Below are 24,775 nucleotides of genomic sequence, written 5' to 3' on the forward strand. Positions count from 1 at the left end.
CAACGGCTTCATATAGATGTTGAACAGAAGGGGCGAGAGAATCGACCCCTGCGGCACCCCACAAGTGAGGTCCCTCGCGGTCGACCTCTGCCCCCCTGTCAACACAGTTCAATTAACACAATATAGCATATGATTTAACACATAAAATATAAAATCCCCAGTCTTGGACTAGAACTAATAGGAGAGAACTTTATGAATAAGTTGACAAGGTTCCATCAGGCAAGATGGAGGATAAGAATAGAGCATCTAAATGACAGGGCGTGTTTTAGATTGCACTATTTAGCACAGTATGATCAGATGCCGTTCTAACTGGCAGCTTTGAGAATGGTAATCTAACATATTTGATATCAAGGGAAAACGTCATGGCTTATGTTTATTCAAAAGTTTGAGGCCCTTGTTCTAGTCCCTAAGCTGTATGAATATTATTAAAATACTAATTTAGCTTGCTTTTCAGGTATCCAATCCATGGCTACCAATATCACCAACTTTATGTAATTACAGCTGTGATTCAATGCACACCAAAATAAAGTCCTTTTGAATAAATATGCACAGGAGAGCACTGTACATACAGCATAGTTTTGTACTGTTTGATGGTAGAGAAGGCATGGAAAAACTAGATGCAGAAAAGTGCTTCATAATCCCTCTCACAGAGAGTGTTCTTCTACAAATACACAGAAATAATTTTAGGGAAGAAATGTTTTTTAGTTCTAGGAATGTTATGTTGCTGTTCCTATGAAAAAAGGTTTTGCTTATTCTTCACTCGATTGGATTTATCTAAAGTAACCTGCCCTTTTCAGGTCTGACATGGGAGGAATGCATGGAAAAGTGCCCTCCAGGAGTGGTACCTGCCTGTCATAATTCTGAAGACACTGTCACCATCTCAGGCCCTCAGGTAAAATAATCGGAACGATTACTTCAAATGTTGGCATTTAGAGTGTCCTCAGTACCATCTCACCTGGGTCAACTGGATGTGAAAGCTCAATGCTGTTCAGCTAATTAATCTTACTTGTATTTGTGAAAACTCTTAACTTTAAGGGTTGCCAGCAGCCTGTGTGAATGCTAACCAAGGGTCACATTCAGGATGAGAATTATGGACTGCCTTGATTGCCTTCTGGATAGAACAGCAAGATAGATGAGAGTAAATAATATAGAATAGCACATAGGGAGATATAATATTATTTCAGTTTTTGTTTGGACAGTTCAGAAGAATGTGTAACAAGCAACAGTATTAACTCCTGGAATACTTAATAGTTTGCTCAATATTAAATGTAGACTAATTGCATTGGACCAACATGTGGGATGTAATGGATACCCTTCAGGGAGCAGGGCCCAAGTGCATAATGCAATTAACGATAAACTATTGGAGTAACTCTAAATTTTGCTAATTTTTTAGGAGGCCGTAGCCAAATTTGTGACTAAGTTGAAATCAGAAGGTGTGTTTGCGAAGGAAGTGCTGAGTGCTGGAGTTGCTTTCCACTCCTACTATATGGCTTCAATTGCACCAGTGTTGCTTAGTGCCCTGCAAAAGGTAATGCTCCGGAAGGATCCAGTGCTGGGGAGGGTGAAGGGGTTCAGATCAAAAGACATGACCTCCAATGTTTGCATGTCCTTTTATTTCCTCCTTTTAGGTTATCCTAAATCCAAAGCCGCGCTCATCCCGCTGGATCAGTACCTCTATCCCTGAAAGCCAATGGCAAAGTGAGCTGGCTCAGAATTCCTCTGCTGAGTATCACGTGAATAATCTTGTCAACCCAGTCCTGTTCCAGGAAGGTCTGAAGCATATCCCAGATAATGCAGTGGTTGTGGAAATTGCTCCACATGCTCTTCTACAGGTATTATTCTTGGAGACTACAATGTGTAAAAGTTAGTAAGAATACCATAGGGCCAGTCTTCCCAAAATTGGCGTCTTCAGATGTGTTGTAGTTGAAAATTCCCAGAATTTCCCTCAGTCAAGGATCTCCTGAAGCACCAACTTGTGGAAATCTGCTGGGTCCTCCTCACCAGTTCATACTTTCCTCTGTGTTTCTAAATATCATGTAACTTTTCCGCACCTGTTTTAATTTGCTGCTCAGCATTCATAATATTTTCTGAAATCAAAAAGACAGAAGCCATTTCATTAATATCATTTGGGAGTAGAAAATGAAGCAGAAAATGAAATCTTTCCAAAGCCTGTTGAATATCTCCAAATACCATGTTTTGTAATACTTAGTGTTACAGGGTTGTGATATGGTGTTTGTAGCTCATAGTCACTTTGAAACAATGGCCACGCTGGTTTTGTGCTACTCATTGTTTCTAGAAATAAAGTCTCTAATCTCTAGGTTTCCCAACTATTCTCAGAAAATCAAGTTAGAACAATTCATTTTTATAAGAAATAGAATTATGACATCTAAAACCTTTATTACAACTTAGACTAATACAACTAGGATAATAAAAGCAATGGCAACAAGGAACCCATTTGCACAGGTTAGAGTTAAAATGTCTGAAAAGTGCAAGGCTTGTACTGTATAGTGAACCATGGGCTAAACTAGAATGGAGTTACAAGAGTACATTGACTTCCTATTAAAATGTCTCGGTTGGATTACTGCAATGCTCTCTACGTGGGGCTGCCCTTGAGGTGCACCCAGAGGCTGCAGTTAGTCCAGAATGCAGCTGCGCGAGTAGTAATGGGAGCTGCTCGTGGCTCCCACGTAACATCACTGCTCCGTAGTCTGCACTGGCTTCCTGTGGTCTTTTGGGTGTGCTTCAAGATTTTGGTTACCACCTTAAAGCGCTCCATGGTTTAGGACCCGGGTACTTACGAGACCGCCTGCTGTTACCCTATGCCTCCCACCGACCCGTACGCTCTCACAGAGAGGGTCTCCTCAGGGTGCCGTCCGCCAAACAATGTCGGCTGGCGGCCCCCAGGAGTAGGGCCTTCTCTGTAGGAGCATCGACGCTCTGGAATGAACTTCCCCTGGCCTACGTCAAGTGCCTGATCTTCGGACCTTCCGTCATGAGCTAAAAACATATTTATTTATTCAAGCGGGACTGGCATAATAGTTTGATTTTAAATAGGGGTTTTATTAATATTTTAAATTTTTTAAATTTAATTTTAACTATCAGCCGTTTTTGTAATTCTGCTACATTTTAATTCGTTTTAACTGTATATATCTTGTATTTTATTTCTGGCTGTACACCGCCCTGAGTCCTTTGGGAGAAGGGCGGTATAAAAATTTAATAAAATAAAATAAATAAAATAAAAATAAATAAATGGCCCAGGCAATTCTAAGAAGTTACAATTCAGAACACATCATGAAGTTTCAGGACAATCCCTGAATTATTTATTACTGTAATTATTTATGTGTTCAATTTTTATGGCTATCCACTCACCAGGGAACTATGACTCAAACAATACCACCAGTGGTGGGATTCAAATAATTTAACAACCGGTTCTCTGCCCTAATGATTTCTTCCAACAACCAATTCACCAAACTGCTCTGAAAGTTAATAACCGGTTCTCCCGAAGTGGTGCGAACTGGCTGAATCCCACCACTGAATCCCACCCTATTTATGCTTCTTTAAAAGCAAGTACATTGGTGTTTACAGGTAGTCCTCGACTTACAACCATTTGTTTAGTGACCATTCAAAATTACAACAGTACTGAAAAAAGTGTCGATTTCCACACTTATGACCGTTGCAGCATCCCCATGGTCACATGATCAGAATTCAGACTCTTGGAAACTGACATGTATTGATCATGTTTGCAGTGTCCTGGGATTGTGTGATCACCATTTGTAACCTTCCCAGCTGGCTTCTAACAGGCAGAATCAATGGGGATTCGCTTAATGACTGCATCACTCACTTAATAATTGCAGTGATTTGCTTAATAACTGTGGCAAAAATGTAAAATGCAGCAAAACTCATTTAACAACCTCCTTGCTTAACAACGGAAATTCTGGGCCCAGGTATAGTTGTAAGTCACGGACTACCTGAAGTGGGATTTACTCCTAGATATTCATGTATAGGTTTACATCACTGAGAGACACAATTGCTTTTTTGTTTTGAAAGGACAGCTTTACAATTCTGCTTACCTTTGTGATTTTGGTTTCTTGTTTGTTTGGGTTTGGGTTTTTTTTGAGTGAAGGTTATCAAATTTTACCTTTGCTGCAAAATTTATTTTGTGTTTGGAAGTTTATCCTGATTACTGGGAACAATTACCGAGGTGCTTTTGTATTGATGTGATACAAAACCAATGTTTATAAGGATGTTTGGTTGTCATTCTTTATAAAAAGAGGTCATTATAAATGGTCAATTTTAATTTTAGAAATAATATGTTGTAGCAAAATCTATCTCGTAGGAAGGCATTGCTCCCATAATAAAACAAACCCATTATAGAATGGAAATGCTTGGTGGTGCAGTGGTTAGAGTGCAGTACTGTAGACTACTTCTGCTGACTGGCAGATCGAATCTCACCAGGCTCAAGGCTGACTCAGCCTTCCATCCTTCCAAGATAAAATGGTAAAATGAGGAGCCAGATTGTTGGGGGCAATATGCTGACTCTGGAGAGAGGACTGTAAAACACTGTGAAGCAGCATATAAGTGTAAGTGCTATTGCTATTAAGAATTGATTGTTAAAAACTGTTGGGGAAGCAAGAGGGAGGAGAGAGAAATCTATCTTTGTGATCTGTGTAACCCTGGTTATCTATGGCAGAATCATCTTCGTGGGTTTGCAGAGTTAGATGTAGCATTGTTTGTAGTAGACTTTTGTCTACTGGAGTGCCTTAATTCTGAATTCCCTGTTTTCTGTAAACTTTGCCTTTTCACTTATAAGTAAAATCCGTTAATATTATCTGTGTAATAGTTGTCCCATAGAGTTTATCTAGGCTGCTTTAGTATGTTTTACTATGATGACTTCATTTATTGTGTTTTGAGGCTTGGAATTTGATTTCCAAAAAGTGCTTCAAGGGATCAGAAAGTTGCAGAAGGGGATCACATGACCCTGGGATGCTGCAACCATCATAAATATGAACCTGTTGCCAAGCATCTGAATTTTGATCATGTGACTACAGAGATGCTGTAGTGTTGTAAGTGTGAAAAAAACTAATGAGTCCCTTTTTTAGCACTGCTGGAACTTTGAACAGTCACTAAATGAACTGTTGTAAGCTGAGGACTACCTGTAGAAGGAAGAAGAGCGCTTCTGACTTTGTGAGAAGGACCTGATCAACAGGGAACAATGCAGGAACAGTTCCTGAATAATTTTGTTGCCTCTCCAGAAGTCACAGAGAGGTGGCAAATGCTGCAATTGTACCTCATGTGATATAGCAGCAAGTTGGTTTCCTCACTGAGCATTGACACAGATTTGTAGTTGTATGACATTTTAGAGTTACAGGGTTTTATAAGCACCTAATCCCAGCATTGCATCAAGTTACTTGTATTGCTTTAGAAGAGCTGTGCTTTAATCCATTACCTCTTCCAGTGCTACTCCTACCATTTTTTCAGGGGCCATTCTTAGAATCAAAGAGCATGAAAAATCATTGTTTGTTTCCTCAACTTCAGATCCATCTATCAAGAGTTGACTGATAAGTAAGGAAAGCTCTAGAAAGCAAACTTTGAAAAACCTCCTTGATTAAAGTTCTCAGATATAACTAGTTCAATCTCTTAATTGGACTAGTTATATTTGAGAACTTTAATCGTGAAGATTTTTTCAAGGCAGCACCCTATTATATGGACTAGATTCAGCTCAAATTTGCAGATGCCAAAAATGTTTGGCCAGAATATTGCTTTCCAAATACCTAAAGCTGCTTCCTATAGGGAAAACTAATAAAGAGGTTTACCGAGGAAATGAATATGAAAAACATGAAAGTATCTGCATTGACTAGTTTAAGATAAAAATAGATGAAGGATTTTGTAGGCTCATGCTGCTGATAATATTCAGCAATAAAATAAAATAAAAATTTATGTTAATCAACAAGACAGAAAATTAGTGCTAAGAGCACTTGTTTAAATTAATGTTAGGGAACTATATTAAGAAAACTCAATAGGCCCTGGGCAAATCAGAACCCTTTGGCTGCTACTGAAGAGTAATTTCCGTAAGCATCAGAGTCCCAGTGTAGATAATCCCCTTCATACTTTGGTTAGTGGGTCAAAAGAATAAAGAAACAGCTTCTGTATTTTTAGTTGCTTGAGAAAATGCAGCGAACTGTTTGTATAAGCTATAAGTAGAAACTCCCATATCCTACATGCACTGCTGGATAAATCATGATCAGAACACTGTACAGCTTATTTGTTCTGCCCATTTTGGCCTCTTTCATATGCATTGGAACCCCTGCATACAGGTTAATTACAATCAGGAAGGTTGAGACTGAAAAAGAAAGAGACCTGGTAAAGGCGGTGAGGCAAAGTACATTTACACCTTGCAGGATTGAACATTTGATTCTTCACATCAAATAGATTTTCTTTCTCAAGAGGAAAAAGGTTAAAAAGACATGTCATTTAAACATCCAAAGACATAGAGAAAAGTCCAAAAAATAACTTGCTTCATGCAGTTAGACTGACAGAGAATCAGAAGGCAAGATGCAGACTTCATCAGGAGTGAGGGAATGAAATAGCTTAGATCCGTGATGGCAAACCTAGGTGGCACACAGCGCTCTTTCTGTGGGTATGTGAGCTGTCGCTCCAGTTTAGCTCCACTGCACATGTGCACATCTCCCACCGGCCAGTAGGTTGTCGGTTCTCTGCTGTGCATGCGTGGGGTGCATGCAGGGGGCCACCCGCACATGTGCATGGGCGTGCGGGGGGCATGTGCCAGGACCCGCATGTGCAGGGCCCACCTGCACATTGCATTTTGGGGGTTTGGACACATGCACGCGCATTCGTGCATGCGCACACACTTTGGGCACTCGATCTAGAAAAAGTTACCCATCACTGGCTTAGATAGTTGCGAAATATCGATCTAGGGAGAAGAATACTGCACAAGATAAACGCAACACTGGTTTAGATTGTGCAATGTGAAAGTACAGTTGTGCAACAGATATTAAGCTTGCTTGTGAGTTTGGATCTACTTGGCGGTAAGCTTCTTTTCCAGTTTTTCCAGTCCAGTGTGCAAATTATACTCTAGATGTATTATATAAAACATAATGGAAAATGGAAAATGATGTAGCTATTCTAAAGATGTTACTGGAATTTTGGTTTCTGATGCTTGTTCTGAGTTTTTTCTTTAATCTTACTGCTGCGTACCCAAAGGTTCGTTTTCAAGAGGCAACTGGACTCTTGAAAAAGCACTTTTGGGAGAACCATGACCTGGATGACTGAGAATCTCTATTGATATTTACTGCTGCTGTGTTTATGTATTTGCTGTCTTTCCTGTCAAATACAGTGAATAAAAATTAGAGGTGGTCTTAGCCAATTTCACTTTTCCTCTGCAAGCCTTCTTAAGCTATTCTGAGAATTTGATGTGCTCTTTAGATCAAAATCAAGGTCATTTCAAATCCAAGCTGTTCTATTTTATACAATTATTTTGCAGTTGAGAAACCATCACCTTTTCTTAAGGTGGCCTTTTTGGGCATGTATTATTTTGCCACTCGGGGGCTCCCAGACAAGACATCAGGCTTCCAGGTGTCTTTCTTTTATCATCCTTACGTATGTTCACTGCTTCTCCTGTCTGAGCTAGCAGCCCAGAGCCTTTTGATTGGCAGTGCTAAGATCTTGGCAATTTGCCTTGACAAATACTTCTGGTTTCTGTGATAAAGTGAAGGAACAGAGTTCTTGCATGGTATTTAAATCAAAGAGGGCAGAAACTATATCTGGACCTTGTGCTATCTGATTGATTTGAAATAACATAATACTGGATTCTGGATTCTCCCCTGGTGTTTTTTTTAATATTGACATAAAATGATGACATTTTAGTTACTTCTACCAAAATTTGGCTCTATTTAATTAAAAGGGCATTCTCCCAAGGAATATCTACTGCTTCTGAACTGAGAAATTTTGGGGGAAAAACAATAATGGGGAGGACAATAGGCTCCGGACCCAAACTAAACATGTGCTCAAAGACATAGAAACTCCCAGAGCATGTTTATACTTTCTATGTCTTATGTTACATCTCTTCTTGTTGGCTGAAGTTGTAGTTCCTGTAAAAATTAATTAGAACTTGCAAATCTTACATCACTTTCTTCTAAAGTAAACTTCTTCTTAATCCTTCTGAGAAGTCCTGATTGGCTTTGTGTAGGAAGCTCATCAAAAGGCATTATTATTATTTTTACCATGCAATTGGTAAACATTGGCAGAACATAATGGATACAAGGAGTTTTTCTGTCAGGTCAACAATAGCACTGACAACATTTTTTCCCCCTTACACTGTACTTATGCCTTACAACACAGGCAGCTTTTCCCAGCACTTATATAATGGCAGAAAGAGCCATCTGTTTACTAAGTAAAACGAATGATTGTCTTAAAATTATTGTTGCTGATCTCTTCAACTATTTCTTCTTCATGCCATGCCCTTGTTCCCCCGTCTCATAAAAACTTGCCCATCAGAGTAAGTTGACAATCATAATTAATGAAATCTTTTGGAACTGGGAAATGTGTAACTTTTTCTGATCATTTTTGTAATCTCTAACTAACTAGGCAATCCTGAAAAGATCGTTGAAACCAACCTGCACCATTCTACCTTTGATGAGGAGGGAACACAAGAACAATCTGGAATTTTTCCTGACAAATGTTGGAAAAATCCATTTGACAGGGTAAGGTAATGAGTGAAAGGTTAGCGGGGAATATAATGGCCCAAATTTCATAATTGGATTGAATTGAATAGTACTATTATTTGTTTTGCCCCAGCTACTTTATGTGACTATCCAAGAAATAATTAAAGGTCTGAGGAAGAAGCCTGCATTTCTAATTACCACTAAGTTAATGGAAAAATGGATTGTGGCATGAAAAGCATCCTGTATTATTTACATATAAATGCTACCATTAAAAATCAAAGTTTTGTTACTGCAAGAGTATCAATAGAAGGAGTCATGAAGGAAAAGTAAAATTCACTTTCCAGGAGCTACTATTGTTGCCTCTGAGTGATGGGTACAATCTTCACAAATTTTTGTTTTTCTTTTCCTAGAATAAATGTCCTGGCAAACAATCTGTTTCCACGTGTCCAATATCCTGTTCCGACCGGAACGCCACTTATTTCTCCTTACATTGCTTGGGACCACAGCCAGATCTGGGATGTCCCAAAACCTGAAGATTTTCCAAAAGGGTCTGGAGGTTCTGGGGCAGCAACAGTCTACAATATTGGTATATACTAGAAGTCAAATGGCTTCTTTGTTTGAACCCCACTCCAAAAAGAAAAAGAAATTTGAGTGGGATTTTAACAATCTCAAGGGAAAACATGTCCTAGTCTTTGTGTCATTTTAGTAGAAGTGTAGATGGGAAGAAGTAAAAATCAGAGCGCTGTTTTCTTTGAGACATCTCTGACTCTGAAGCTAGGGTAGGAGAAAGTGTGCAGAGATTGATTCTTGGGTAAGAGATACCAAAGCCAGGTTCGTAAGAAAGTACTAAAATTCCTATATTTTTTGTCTATTGTTGTTAACAGATACGAATCCTGAATCCCCTGATCATTACTTAGTGGGCCATTGCATTGATGGCAGAGTTCTCTATCCAGCAACTGGTTACTTGATACTAGCCTGGCGCACTCTAGCACGCTCCCTGGGAACTACGATAGAAGAACTGCCTGTCACGTTTGAAGATGTTACAATCCACCAGGCAACAATACTTCCCAAAAAAGGTGAGAGTAATAAAGATTGCTCCATCTTAAATATTGTCTGATAAAACTGATTCTTTGAAATGTTCATTGATAGTGTCTGGGAGATCTTATTTTTTTAATCTGTTTATTTTTACCTGGAATAAGATGAAAGAAGGAAGATAAATTTTAAATGACTTATCAATGCAGCACATATTCCTTTATCTGGTAGCAGAGAAAGATATGTACCATAAATACAAATACTGTACCATTTCTGCTTTCTTTATTTTATTCATATATGATACTTGAATGTAGAGTAAACTCATTAATTTCTGCCTGCCTTTTAGGCTTAACACAGTTGGAGGTGAGACTCATGCCTGCTTCCCAGTGTTTTGAAGTATCTGGAAATGGAAATCTGGCTGTGAGTGGTAAGTAAGTAGTATCAGTGAGTGTGTTTTTTTAAAAAGAAATACTGATTCTGCCTACTTATTGACTCTTTTTCCCTCTCTATCTACTCGATATACCAGGAAAAATTTGCATTTTGGAAGAAACTGCTCTCAATAACTTTCGAAACCAGCTTATTGATTTGAAAAGCCAGCCAAATCCCTGCTCAGGAATTCGTTTATCAAAGGGGGACATTTACAAAGAGCTTCGCCTTCGTGGTTATGATTATGGGCCAACATTTCAAGGAGTCATGGAATCCAGCAGTAATGGTAACAACATATCTAAATAGAAATCATTATTACTATGGTTATTATGGTTGGTCCTACAATTAGCCAGATGATTAGACTGGACTTGGCATATAATTTTAATTATTCTAAAAAATAGAAAACTCTTGTAATCTGGTGCTTTCAAAGTGTTTGCTGACAGCTTACATAATTATTGCATAACATGTCTGGAATTAGGGGAATGTAATCCAAAATATCAGCATTTTACTATATTAGGAAATCTGACTGTGAGATGAAATGAATTTATAATCTAAGTACAGAAATACAAATATTTGATTAGCAACTAGGGAAATTTTTGGGAAAATAAAGGTAATTGGGGACATTTTTCTTGTATTTCACTTGGAAAGCAGAGTAATTCTGTGTTGTAGTGCCTATACATTTTCTTTTCTTTTCTTTTTTTAACTTCTTACCAAAAACTGCAGCGGCAGGGGTGTTTTGTGCTAATTAGATTGTTTGCCATTGCAGGAAATTCTGGCAAGATTTTGTGGAATGGGAACTGGGTGACATTTCTTGACACCATGCTGCATTTGATGATTTTGGGGGAAATGGGACGAAATCTGCGATTACCAACCAGAATCCGTTCAGTGTGCATTGACCCAAAGCTACATCTAGAGTTTGTTCAGAAACACACTGAAGAGACTGAAGGTAAAGGGCATCTTGCCATTTATTTTTTATGTTTTGCTGTAGCTCCTTTTAAAAAGCCAACCTGTTAAATTGGCTGTTCCAGCCTAATGTTGTAGGATAATTATTGGGGAGCAAAATTAATAATTAGTACAGATAGTCCTCGACTTATGGCCACAATTAAGCCCAAAATTTCAGTTGCTAAGTGAGACAGTTAAGTGAATTTTGCCCCATTTTATTATCTTTTTGGCACAGATATTAAGTGAATCACTGCACTTGTTAAATTAGTAACACAGTTGTTGAGTGAATCTGTCTTCCCCATTGACTTTAGGTGATCACATGACCCCAGGACACTGCAACTGTCATAAATACGAGTCAGTTGATCACATGACCATGGGGATGCTACAATGGTCATAAGTGCGAAAAACACTCATAAGCATTTTTTTCAGTGCTGTTGTAACTTAGAACAGTCGCTATACAAACTGTTATACATCAAGGACTACTTGTATCCAGAATTTCTTTGTAGCCCAAAAACTGAATTCCAAGAAGTCCTTTTTCTTGTTGGTTTTCTTTTGCACTGCTGTCCATTAACTATCTCTTTGCCTTGTAGTTTTAGATGTTGCAGTGGACCGTTGCCTTGATACCATTACAGGAGGAGCTGTTCAGATATCTGGTCTTCACTCCAGCACAGCTCCCCGGCGACAGCAGGAACAGACTCCTCCCATCCTGGAGAAATTTTGTTTTGTGCCCTATAATGAGAGTGGCTGCTTATCCTCTGATGCCAAGCTTCAGTCTAGTTTTGAGCACTGCAAAGGTAAAATATTCCTTATGCTTAGAGGAAATTTTTGATAGAATACATACCCTGTAAACAATGAAGAAAGAGTTATCACTGCACATTCTGTTTGGGTCCTAATGGAAATTTCTGTCAGTTTCAGATTTTGTGAGGTTGTGGTATGGAGGTCTCCCAAAAATCTGTTGCTCTCATTTCCACCTTTGTCGCATTCCCCTCTCCTTTTGAATGATGTCACCAAATAGCCCCCAAAGGCTCTCTGAATAATTTCTAAACACTCATCAATTTGCTCCCCTCCCAAATGTATCCTAACAGATCTAGAAGGCATCAGCTGGGGAGGACAATCCTTGAAGAGGCTTTTTAGCCTCTTTAAATTTAAAGTTTGAGATTGAAAGACTGCCCATCTCTTGTGTGCATACACTTAGTTACGAATATGTTGGGTAGGAAGAATTCTTAGCAAAGATCCCTAAGTTACATACTGCATGCATATGAAGTAGGAACATGTTGCACTAAGGACGCAAAGGAGCAGGCATGGGAATGCATGCTGTACTTACTGGTATCTCTTTCAAGAAAATGTATCTTTCTAGGCTCCCATGTTAGCCGCATAATCTTAAAAAAAATTGTGCTTGACTTTACGAGGCAATTTGCCAGGGCATCCTCAACTTAAATCCATGTTTTCCAAACTTCGAATGCCTACTACACAAGCCCAGAAAAAAAATGCAGCTTCTTTAAGGAAGTGTTGACAAGTGCAGTGTGCATACTCTGAAGCATTGTTTGGCTTTGGATGCAACATGCTGCACAACCTAAAACACCTACAGTAGAAAGCCTCCTGTAACTTAGTCGTCCTGGCTTAGGATTCTGGGAGCTGCAGCCTTAACACCTAGACTCGTGGATAATGTAGATATAATTCAATCTGTTGCAGAAAGTTAGAAGCCATAGAGAATTGCTGCTGAATTAAATGTGAAAAACAGGTGTTGGTCTGAACTAAACTACCGGAAGAAACCACCACTATAAAGCATTTTATACCTTCGTTCTTTTCTTTCCAGTGCTGATCCAAAACCTACAGAAGAAGATAGCAAAGCATGGAGTCAAAATAGCAATACCTGGGCTGGATGCTCTCATGAACTCCACACAAGCCGAAGTTGAGCAGAAGGGTCTTGCTCATATTCTTGCTGAAATCTGCCGCCTAGAGCTAAATGGAAACCTCTATTCAGAACTAGAACAGGTTGTGGCTCGGGAAAAGCTGCATCTTCAAGAAGACTCTCTTCTCAATGGCTTGCTGGATTGTGCTGAATTGAAAACTTGTGTAGATGTAGTGCTGGAAAATATCACCAGTCACAAGATGAAAATCATAGAGGTAAATATGAAACAATTCTACAGTCCCACTTGCTCTTTTTATTTATTTATTTATTATTTAAATTTTTATACCGCCCTTCTCCCGAAGGACTCAGGGCGGTTCACAGCCTGATAAAAAATACAAAATAATACAATATAAATACGATTAAAATATAATTAAAAAACTTATTAAATTGGCCACGGTTAAAATTTAGAATAAAAACCCATTAAAAACCCATAAGTTTAAAAACTAACCCAGTCCAGCGCAGATGAATAGGTGAGTTTTAAGCTCGCGACGAAAGGTTCGGAGGTCCGGAAGTTGACGGAGTCCTGGGGGGAGTTCGTTCCAGAGGGCGGGAGCCCCCACAGAGAAGGCCCTTCCCCTGGGCGTCGCCAGACGACACTGTCGCGCCGACGGCACCCTGAGGAGTCCCTCTCTGTGAGAGCGCACGGGTCGGTGAGAGGTATTCGGTAGCAGCAGGCGGTCCCGTAGATAGCCCGGCCCTATGCCATGGAGCGCTTTGAAGACGTTCACCAACACCTTGAAGCGCACCCGGAAGGCCACAGGTAGCCAGTGCAGCCTGCGCAGGATAGGTGTCACGTGGGAGCCACGAGGGGCTCCCTCTATCACCCGCGCAGCTGCATTCTGGACTAACTGAAGCCTCCGGATGCCCCTCAAGGGGAGCCCCATGTAGAGAGCATTGCAGTAATCCAGACGAGACGTGAGTGACTGTGCATAAGGCATCCCGGTCTAGAAAGGGGCGCAGCTGGCGCACCAGGCGAACCTGGTGGAAAGCTCTCCTGGAGACGGCCGTCAGGTGGTCTTCAAAAGACAGCCGTTCATCCAGGAGATGTTGTGTCTTGCCCGCCCTCAGAGCAGCCGGGGCCTTCTTACCTGCTCCCGAACACTGAGGAATGTATGCCTCCCGGTCCCAGTCCTGGCTCCATGCCCACACAAACTGCAGAAGAAGGAGAATCTCCCTGCCCCAGCCCTGACTCCATGCCCAGGCAAACGGAGCAGCTAGACCCCTCCCCCTCCTCCACAGCATTTGAGCCTGAGGAGGGTTTATTACCAACAGCTGATTGGTGTGACCCTCGCATCAGAAGATTGGATAGGCGGAGGCAACAGAGGGAAGGGAGGGGCAGGCCTTAATGAGTGCTGAGTCATGGAGCCACACCCCATGGCCTATATAAAGGATCTACTTTCTGGCAGTCTCTGAGTCAGGCAAAAGTCGAACTTATCTTGCTGAAGTCACTTACTGGTCTCCTGCCTGCTCTGAGGACTTTGCTAGGACTTTGGGCAGAGCTGCAGAGGCAAGCCTGATTCGGATTTCCCTGACCCAGCTGTCAGCGGAGGAGTGGGACACGACAGGAGAACGCCCAAGTTGCGCACCCTCTCCATCGGGGCCAATGACTCGCTCCCAACAGTCAGCCGTGAACTCAGCTGACTGTACCGGGATGCCGGCATCCACAGCCACTCCGTCTTGGAGGGATTGAGCTTGAGCCTGTTTCTCCCCATCCAGACCCGTACGGCTTCCAGACACCGGGACAGCACTTCGATAGCTTCATTGGGGTGGCCCGGTGTGGAGAAGTACAGCTGGGTGTCATCAGCGTACAGCTGGTACCTCACACCGAAGCCACTGATGATCTCACCCAGCGGCTTCATGTAGATGTTGAACAGAAGGGGCGAGAGAATCGACCTATGGGTGTGTTTCTCTCATGTATTAATACCGATAGTCCTTGCTTATTTGATAGTCCCTGACATTTGAGACTGGAAACTAGGTCATTAATTGAAGCAGTCAATAAGTGAAACCGTGACTGTGCTTATGATCATACTTGAGCTTTCCTTTGCTTTAAAGACTGAAAAGGTAGTAAACACAAGGATTGGTCAAAAGTCACTTTTTCATCACTGTTACAACTGTAAAGGCAGCTAAAAAAGGCAGTTGCTGAACAAGGACTACCTTTGTGTTTGTGTGTGTATACCTACACACACAAAAATACATACACACTTTTATTCTGTTCTTTCAGGCTCTAGCAGGAGATGGACATCTATTCTCACGAGTTACAAGCATCTTAAACTCCCAGCCTATGCTGCAACTTGACTACACTGCCACTGACCGAGTACTAAAAAATCTGGCATCACACGAGAACGATTTGCAGGAAATCGGTGCCTCTATGGAGCAGTGGGATCCTGCCAGTCCTCCTTCTGGAAGCTTGACAAAGGCTGATCTCCTAGTATGCAACTGCTCACTGAATGCTCTCAGCAAGCCGGCTGAAACACTTTCTAACATGGCAGCCGCAGTGAAGGATGGTGGTTTTATCTTATTGCACACTCTTCTGAAAGGAGAAACCTTAGGAGAAATAGTTGCTTTTCTCACATCCCCAGGGCTTCAAGATAAACCAGGCCTTCTAAATCAGGTATGAATTATGACCTCCCATGTCTCTACAGCTGCTTCAGAATGGTGTTGTCCAGCCTTCTTCTGGTTGGGGAATTTTAGGAATTGCCAACTCGGCACATCTATCTAAAAGATGTCAGATGGGATTTTTTTTTTCCTTTTATATTTCAGAGGGAAAAAATTCATAGTGCAGTCTAAGGCTTTTAAAGTCTAGAGCAGAGTAGCCATAATGTATTTAAATAACTATTAGTCATGTCACGATCTACCTCAGACTGACAGGAATAAAAATCTCTCATCCATCTTTCCAAAAATTAGAAAGTGATTCTTCACCTTACATAATAAAATAAGGACAGTAACCTGGAAAAAGACCAAGCTCTGATCCTAGTTACCTGAAAAGAAGCCATTTTGATAGATCTAGTTGGTTACAGTGAAATTGACTAATGTGGGGGAGGGACAATAGACTGATAGATGAATGCTTGTACACATCAGTGTGAAACATTTAGGTTAAAGCTATCCCCTACACATTAACAATTCAACTGAATTCACTGAGATTTACTTCTGAATTAATATTGGACAATAAAACATAATTTTAAGCATGTCTACTTCACAGGCTGCCAAGCCCTAGATTATTTATTCCATACAAGTTACCATTAAATATATTCTTAATGGCAGGTTAGTGATGTAGTGTTCTAGAAGTAGCAGGTAGGTTAAAGCCAAGAGCATCAGTAAGAAACTAAATGATTGGCAATAGAAGGACAGGACCCTGACGTTTGTTTATTAAACAACAAATGAGAAAGATTACTTTTCAAGAATCACATGACTGGGTGATTTACTTTAATTCTAATTTTCTTTGGTTTGGCAGGTAGAATGGGAGAACTTATTTAAGAAGGCTAGTCTAAATTTGGTAGCTGTGAAAAGATCGTCTTTTGGTGCAGCAATCTTCTTATGCCGCCGACCACTTCCTACCAAGAAGCCCATTTTCCTACCGGTGGATGAAACCGATTATAAATGGGTGGAACCTTTGAAGGTAAAAACTGAGAAGTACTTGATTTTCTTTCTTTCTTCTAAAGTTTCCAACTAAATTTTACAGCAGTCAGTTAATAGGATTTCAACTTTTAGTATACAAATCCTGTGAAATTTGAGAGTTGTTATTTTCATATTATGCATTATGGAAATCACTATTCCATGACAACTAAATAAGATATTTCTCTTTCAGCAAATGCTAGCAGAGCCTTCTGAACACTCTGTGTGGTTGACTGCAAATAAATGTGGTACTTCTGGAGTTGTTGGTATGGTGAACTGTCTCCGTCAAGAACCTGGTGGACACAGGATCAGGTAGAACAATATAATATTTAGTGACACTATACATTTCTTAAAATTACTTGGGAGAAATAAGGAATAGGCTAAACAGTGTATTTTACTTCTTAGGTGCCTCTTCATCTCCAATCTGAATGCTGCTTCTCCTAGCCCACCCACCAACTCTTCCGCTAAAGAAATGCAAACAATTCTGCTGAATGATTTGGTCATGAATATTTTCCGTGATGGAAAGTGGGGCTCTTTCAGACATCTCCCATTAAAGCAAAGTGAGTTTTATTACAAAATGTAGCCTGTGCTCACAAAAGAATGGGGGGAGGGGGAAGAATATTTGCTCCACTGTCTCTCACTTAATCTCTCTATTCTTTATAAATGTGAATAGTCTTATGACTCTTGTCTCAGTTCTGGATAACAGTGAATGCCTTTTCGGTACAAATGACTGGTGTGAATTGTCTTGTAATGAGTTTACTTTAGAAACCCAAAACCTTGGGAATGTTAGAATGGAATGCTCCATTCTTACTAATTAACTCAGGCTTTTCCCAATGTTTAAGGAGGAAAATAAGTTTGTCATATTTGCACCTGTAAAATGAAAGAATGCTAAGTTGTACATCTCCCAATCTCTTCCAGCTCAATCTCAAGAGGTTACTGAATATGCATTTGTGAATGTTTTGACACGAGGGGATCTTTCCTCTCTTCGCTGGATTTCTTCCCCACTTCAGCATTTCTGCACAAGCAATCCCAATGTTCAGCTGTGCAAAATCCATTATGCATCTCTAAATTTCCGAGATATTATGTTGGCCACAGGAAAACTTTCTCCAGATGCTATTCCTGGTAAGTTGCTTTTGTTTTAACAGAGGCTTTGCAGTATTTTAGTTTGCATGTATTAATTCACCTGTTTCTTAGAGAAACATATTATAAAGAAATAGTTACATGAAAAAGATGCTTGCTTTAAAATTGAATATGGATAACTAGATGAAAACATAGCACAGAGAATAGAGTAATAGAGAACATGATGGTTTGCAGAAAGACCTTGAAAAGTAGTTACCAATTACAACAGTTAAATAATTTAGTGCTGTGGCTTGTTACAAAGCAGTTTTGTAGTTTTGTATAAAAAAAAATTTCCAGAGACTCATCTCCACTTGAGTGTTCTTAAATTATTGCCTAATGATTAGAATCCATTGTCAGGATGAATCTTTTTTTTTTTACAGTAACATCACCAGGGGAGGTACAGTGCTATTTTAATAAATATTGTATTAAAGTTGTGGAAATGTAAAAGTTTTCTATTATTTATGTGTGTCCTAAGATAAACAATTTTATCTTATATATATTTTCTTCATAAACTAAATTAACTCTTTGGCTAAGATAGTATAATATATAGCTTGATACAATATCTGTAGAAATGATTAGAGAATGGATATCTTCAGGAAAGAAATTTGATATTAGCAATGATAATATTTAAATTAGGTAAAGAATAGGCTCAGATCGCAGGTGAGCTGAATCCTTCCTGAGTCTTATCCATATATAGCTATCGCAAGAATAGGACTAAAATCTCCACATCCACCCCACCCCAGAAACACGTTAAAGGAGCATTTTGGTGTTAAATAAAATATTAAGATCATTTTTAAATTAAATTCACTTTCAAGTGGGATTCCTTGATGATGTGCCTATCTTAGAGATAAACTGCCTGCAGTTGGCACTTTAAAATGTTCCTGCTGGAGAATCTTATCAAACGTTGACTCTACATCAGGATGGGGTTCTACTTACCTTTACTACTGATTCGCAACGGGAGCATGCACATGCGCAGATCACCCGTGATGACATTGTGGTGGGTGGGCGGAGCCTCCCACCGGTTTTACTACTGGTTCTAGAGAACCGGACCAAACCGGGGGCAACCCATCACTGCTCTACATGCCAAAATCAGAATTCTGGGGAAGTGCTGTGACCTTACCTGAGGAGAAATTGGAAAGTCGTTGGGGGAGGTGTCGCATATTCGAAGCAATTACCAGTCTTTCTGTGGGTTGAAGTCAGAAGTGGAAAAGTTAGTGCTATAGTCTTGAGCATTCAGTCAAATGCTAAACTGCTAAACACTGGACATTATTTTCTTCCATTGCAATTTCTAGCTGGGGATACTCAGTCGCAAATCAAAATTGACTAACGAATCTCTTTTCCTCCATCAATGTGGGAAAATTAAGACATCAGTATGGACATTAAAGTCCATAAATGCCTGCTAGTAACATTTTATTGGAGCAGTTTCACAGGAATAGTCGATTTTCCCCCCAGGAAATTGGACACTGCAGCAATGCATGTTAGGAATGGAGTTTTCAGGATATGACCCTGCAGGGAAAAGAGTAATGGGATTGCTACCAGCTAAAGGACTTGCTACAGTGGTAGACTGTGAAAAGAGATTCCTGTGGGAAGTGCCACAAAACTGGTAAGTATACTTACATTGCACTCCCTATTCTATCCCTACATTTGCAAAATAAACTGGGATTTAATGTAAGAAACATTATTGGCAGCAGAACAATTTTTTTGTCTAATTGCATTCATCATACAGTGGTTTACAATCTGTCTTTTTCATTACTGTAGAAAAACAGAGTATCAGTAACTTTCCCCACTTCTCTGTTTTTCCTGTAATTGCTTTTTTGATTGGGATATGTATGGGGAAAATGCAGAGCCTTTGATTTTATTGGAGCCCATCTATTTTTTACTTAGGATTCTTTTACCAAGCAGGGTAATGAATACTTGGGGAGCCTGGTAATTAAGTTTAAGAGACTGAATGGACTGTTAATATATACTCTACTTTAAGAACTTTTTTAAATTACATTCTGGAAATTAACATGTTCAGATCTGTCTTATGTAAAAAAAGAATGTAGGGAGGACGGAAAAAGCAACCAAGCAAATGTTCTCTGTCACAATTTTCATTACCACAACGTTCTTAATGATCAGCTGTTGCTATAGAAAGAGTTACAAGTGGAAGATTTACATGCCACTAGAGATATTCTGCTTCTGGATGAAAAGAAGCAGTTTTAAAATGGTGTCATATGCACAGATAGTAGAATGACCCCTTGAGAAAGAAAAGTGCATATTCCGAAGCAATTACCAGTCTTTCTGTGGGTTGAAGTCAGAAGTGGAAAAGTTAGTGCTATAGTCTTGAGCATTCAGTCAAATGCTAAACTGCTAAACACTGGACATTATTTTCTTCCATTGCAATTTCTAGCTGGGGATACTCAGTCGCAAATCAAAATTGACTAACGAATCTCTTTTCCTCCATCAATGTGGGAAAATTAAGACATCAGTATGGACATTAAAGTCCATAAATGCCTGCTAGTAACATTTTATTGGAGCAGTTTCACAGGAATAGTCGATTTTTCCCCCAGGAAATTGGACACTGCAGCAATGCATGTTAGGAATGGAGTTTTTCAGGATATGACCCTGCAGGAAAAGAGTAATGGGATTGCTACCAGCTAAAGGACTTGCTACAGTGGTAGACTGTGAAAAGAGATTCCTGTGGGAAGTGCCACAAAACTGGTAAGTATACTTACATTGCACTCCCTATTCTATCCCTACATTTGCAAAATAAACTGGGATTTAATGTAAGAAACATTATTGGCAGCAGAACAATTTTTTTGTCTAATTGCATTCATCATACAGTGGTTTACAATCTGTCTTTTTCATTACTGTAGAAAAACAGAGTATCAGTAACTTTCCCCACTTCTCTGTTTTTCCTGTAATTGCTTTTTTGATTGGGATATGTATGGGGAAAATGCAGAGCCTTTGATTTTATTGGAGCCCATCTATTTTTTACTTAGGATTCTTTTACCAAGCAGGGTAATGAATACTTGGGGAGCCTGGTAATTAAGTTTAAGAGACTGAATGGACTGTTAATATATACTCTACTTTAAGAACTTTTTAAAATTACATTCTGGAAATTAACATGTTCAGATCTGTCTTATGTAAAAAAAGAATGTAGGGAGGACGGAAAAAGCAACCAAGCAAATGTTTTCTGTCACGAATTTTTCATTACCACAACGTTCTTAATGATCAGCTGTTGCTATAGAAAGAGTTACAAGTGGAAGATTTACATACCATTAGAGATATTCTGCTTCTGGATGAAAAGAAGCAGTTTTAAAATGGTGTCATATGCACAGATAGTAGAATGACCCCTTGAGAAAGAAAAGTGCATATTCCAAGTTGCCTGTCTTCCTCACAACAAGAGTTATGATGAAAATTGACAAGGGAGGTGGGAAATAGAGGTGTGAAGGCCTGCAAAGAACTTCTTCCCATTTTTCAGGACCCTGGAAGAAGCAGCTTCTGTGCCAGTGGCCTACACAACTGCTTACTATTCCTTGGTGGTTCGAGGGGGCATGAAGCAGGGCGACTCTGTTCTCATCCACTCAGCTTCAGGAGGTGTGGGCCAAGCTGCCGTTGCTGTTGCCCTAAGCATGGGCTGCCAGGTCTTTGCCACTGTGGGTACGTAGCTTCCTTTTCATAGATTCAAACAACTGCTTCAGCCTTTCTTTCTAAGAGCTCTTTGTAACCTTTGCTTTCTGCTCTAAAGAATGAAAACATAGGAAACAATGTGGAATAACCTCCCATCAGAATTTAGAATGACCCCTATCTGTTGCCACTTTAAAAGTCTTTAAAATCCTGGCTGTGTTCCTGAACCTGCAGGTCTGGATTGACTGTTAACTGGCCAAATATCTTGGCCAGTTTATTTATTTTGGATGTTTTTAAAAATGTTTTTAAGCAGCTCAGAGCCATTGATTGAGATGGGTAGCTGTAGAAATTGAATGAATAAATAAATAAGTTTTTATTTTCAGAAACAAATAAGACTTGAAGAACTGAGAAAAATGATGTTTCTTTTACTCCTTAAACATATGCTTTATTTGATTATATAAGCTAAACATGGGAGAAGTAAATAAGGACAGGTTGACTTAAAAAAAAATTGGAGTAGATTAATTTCTATGTCTCTTCAGCCATCATCAGCTGCCAGTTAATGAGAACAGTGCTGTGGCTGGTATTATCCAATGGTGTCCATGAAATGGCAGTGATCAAAATCAAAATCTTCAAGATGGCAGGTGTGATGATCTAAGTTCCACCGCCTCTTTGATATCTACATCAACCTCACACTTTCACAACAAAAGGACAGATTTCAGTCACATTGTTGTAGCACCATCTTGCAGATTTTGACCCCATACTGTAGATGCTCAAGGCATTCTCTGTCTTCCTTAAAGGCCTCTTAAGAAGGAAGTGCTTGTACCTTAGAATTCTTGATGAACGTATCTTTTCTTTTATGTACACTGAGAGCATATGCACCAAGACAAATTCCTTGTGTGTCCAATCACACTTGGCCAATAAAAAATTCTATTCTTTTCAATTCTATTCTATTCTATTCTATTCTATTCTATTCTATTCTATTCTATTCTATTCTATTCTATGATATTTGAATTGAGAGAAACATATTTTTCCTGTTTTCAGGTTCCAAAGAGAAACGTGAATATCTCCAAAAAAGATTCCCTCAGCTTGATGCAAATAGCTTTGCCAATTCTAGAAATACTTCCTTTGAACAACACATACTGAAAGTTACTAATGGCAGAGGTAAGTGTAAACACTGGAAGCAATCATCTCGCTACAGTTCAGAAGTTTTAATTAGAAGCAAAGAGTGTAGGTTATTAGGCAATACAAATCTTGTAGGCTACTCTATTGACTTTGTTGAACATTTTTGCAGGTGTTGACCTTGTGTTAAACTCCTTATCAGAAGAAAAACTCCAGGCCAGCCTTCGATGCCTTGCTCGTCATGGACGCTTTTTGGAAATTGGCAAATATGACCTGTCCAAAAACACACCTCTTGGTAAGATTTTTCAGCCTGAGTATCTATGTGCAGGATATTTCTGGATTCTACTGGGTGGATGTAGCACAAATTTAGTCATACCTTTTGGACTTATACCTTCATTTAAGCATAAAAAAGAATGGCACCAATCAAAGCAGGCACTAACAGAGGTCACCTCTTACCCTAAACATCTTTTTCTTAGCATTATGGTACTGTAATGCTTGGAACTAACTTTTTAAGTAGAAGAGTTATGTGCGTGGAACTTCCCTAGAACTAATTCTTCTTAAATGTTATATGTTTCATTTCAATTAAATTCATAGGAATCATTTCATTAAAAGAGTTTCATGATTTTTTTCTGATTAGATTTTGCCTCTGGTTCATTATTAATTGTTTTAAAAATGTATGAGAATTTTGCTGGCAGCAGAAGCTACATTAAGGTAGAAGAGTCATAACTGCATTGCTTCTTGTAGGAATGGCTCTTTTCCTGAAGAACGTGGCTTTTCATGGAATTCTATTAGATGCTATTTTTGAAGACAGAAACAAAGACTGGGAATTAGTGTCCAACCTGCTAGAAGAAGGCATTAAAAATGGTGTAGTAAAACCTTTGCAGACTACTTTGTTTAACAGAGAAGATATAGAAGCTGCCTTCAGATACATGGCACAAGGAAAACACATTGGAAAAGTGGTAATCCAGGTATGATCCAAGAAGACTTTGGGAAAACTGTACTATATAATTGTGAATACTGATACCTGCTGTAAATATCTGTTAAAAAAGGAGGAGGGAGGGGAGAGGGTGGGTTGAAGAATGGAGAAGCTGAGTTAGTATGTAGTATTTCTAAAGTGCTAGAATTTATTACACATTTATTACTACGGCAATTTGCCAGATTGATTGTGTTTGTATTTTTGACTGGATAACTTGCTTAATAAATTGTGGGAGTGTTGTGAATTAAATATACTGTATCATGGTTCAAAAGGCTCTGACAGAGAAGATGGAATATGTGCAGAGAAAAAGAACAAGGATTATTTAGAGTGGGAATGAAATCACCACAAAAGACTGAGGCAAATAAGTATTTTTTGCTATGAGAAAGGAAATCTCTAGAGAGCCTATTTCAGATGGTAGAATATCATGCAGAAGTTGAGAATTTGCTGTCTATCATCTCAAAATGCAGGGATACATTAATAAAGACTGTTACAAGAAGGTTGGCTTTGTTAGAAAAACTTCCTAACGGTCGGAGCAGTCCAACAGTGGAACCAATTACTGAGGAAAGTAGTGTGTTCCTTTTTCCTGGATGTGTTCAAACACAAACTAGATAGGGATATTTAATTTGAACTTCTGCACTGCGAAGGTGTTGTGAGAATTGTTATAGACTCCCATATTGCCAGAATATACGGTTGCATATTTTTGCTGCTGCTACAACTACTAACAACAACAACAATAACAACAACAACAATAATATTTTTATGCCACCCATCTCAGTTGCATGCTTGCTATTTTATAATGAAAAATATTTAAAACCAAAACATTATGACCCATTTGCAATTATAATGTCTCCAGGATAGCTCTTCCCACTATACTAATTTAGTGCTATTTCTGTTAAAAAAAAGAGAGCATGAGTCAGTTTTGAACTATATGATGAAATAGCTGTGCTATTTTTCTAGATCCATGAAGAAGAGAAGAACTCTCCCACAAAGGAAACTAATTTAACACCGATTCCAGCCATCTCCCGAACATCTTGCCCACCAAACAAGTCATATATCATCACAGGAGGCCTTGGAGGATTTGGGCTTGAACTGGCTCAGTGGTTGGTTGAAAGAGGGGCAAAAATGCTGGTGCTGACATCTCGTTCAGGCATCCGGACAGGTATGTTGAGCAAATAATAGGAAAGATTGCGCTCCCTGATTCCAAATCGGAAATGCAAATTTTAGTTTTGCTCTTGGCAAAGGCTACATTTGAGTTGAGACAGCAAGGAGTGGTTCGAGAAAGCTTAAGATAGAATTGTGAGATAATTGTGCAATAAACTTTTCATACTGCTAAAAGAATATATGGAG

At 39.3% G+C, this 24,775-nt stretch overlaps 1 protein-coding gene across 1 annotated transcript in view; it reads left to right on the forward strand.

Annotated features, from left to right (window-relative positions):
* Window positions 1-24,775, forward strand: part of FASN (fatty acid synthase) — a 55,767-nt gene that overhangs the window by 21,510 nt on the left and 9,482 nt on the right. Inside the window, exons 12-33 of the mRNA XM_058169338.1 lie at window positions 798-892; window positions 1,394-1,528; window positions 1,629-1,832; window positions 8,605-8,720; window positions 9,092-9,267; window positions 9,566-9,757; window positions 10,060-10,140; window positions 10,240-10,425; window positions 10,906-11,085; window positions 11,672-11,875; window positions 12,898-13,208; window positions 15,215-15,604; window positions 16,445-16,609; window positions 16,799-16,917; window positions 17,011-17,165; window positions 17,524-17,727; window positions 19,177-19,327; window positions 21,188-21,366; window positions 22,375-22,494; window positions 22,625-22,747; window positions 23,197-23,420; window positions 24,386-24,587. Coding sequence (XP_058025321.1) covers window positions 798-892; window positions 1,394-1,528; window positions 1,629-1,832; window positions 8,605-8,720; window positions 9,092-9,267; window positions 9,566-9,757; window positions 10,060-10,140; window positions 10,240-10,425; window positions 10,906-11,085; window positions 11,672-11,875; window positions 12,898-13,208; window positions 15,215-15,604; window positions 16,445-16,609; window positions 16,799-16,917; window positions 17,011-17,165; window positions 17,524-17,727; window positions 19,177-19,327; window positions 21,188-21,366; window positions 22,375-22,494; window positions 22,625-22,747; window positions 23,197-23,420; window positions 24,386-24,587 — 3,912 coding nt within the window. The remainder of the gene's footprint in view (window positions 1-797; window positions 893-1,393; window positions 1,529-1,628; window positions 1,833-8,604; window positions 8,721-9,091; window positions 9,268-9,565; window positions 9,758-10,059; window positions 10,141-10,239; window positions 10,426-10,905; window positions 11,086-11,671; window positions 11,876-12,897; window positions 13,209-15,214; window positions 15,605-16,444; window positions 16,610-16,798; window positions 16,918-17,010; window positions 17,166-17,523; window positions 17,728-19,176; window positions 19,328-21,187; window positions 21,367-22,374; window positions 22,495-22,624; window positions 22,748-23,196; window positions 23,421-24,385; window positions 24,588-24,775) is intronic.

Source organism: Ahaetulla prasina, chromosome 2 (assembly GCF_028640845.1).
Source record: "Ahaetulla prasina isolate Xishuangbanna chromosome 2, ASM2864084v1, whole genome shotgun sequence".
Taxonomy (NCBI): Eukaryota; Metazoa; Chordata; class Lepidosauria; order Squamata; family Colubridae; genus Ahaetulla; species Ahaetulla prasina.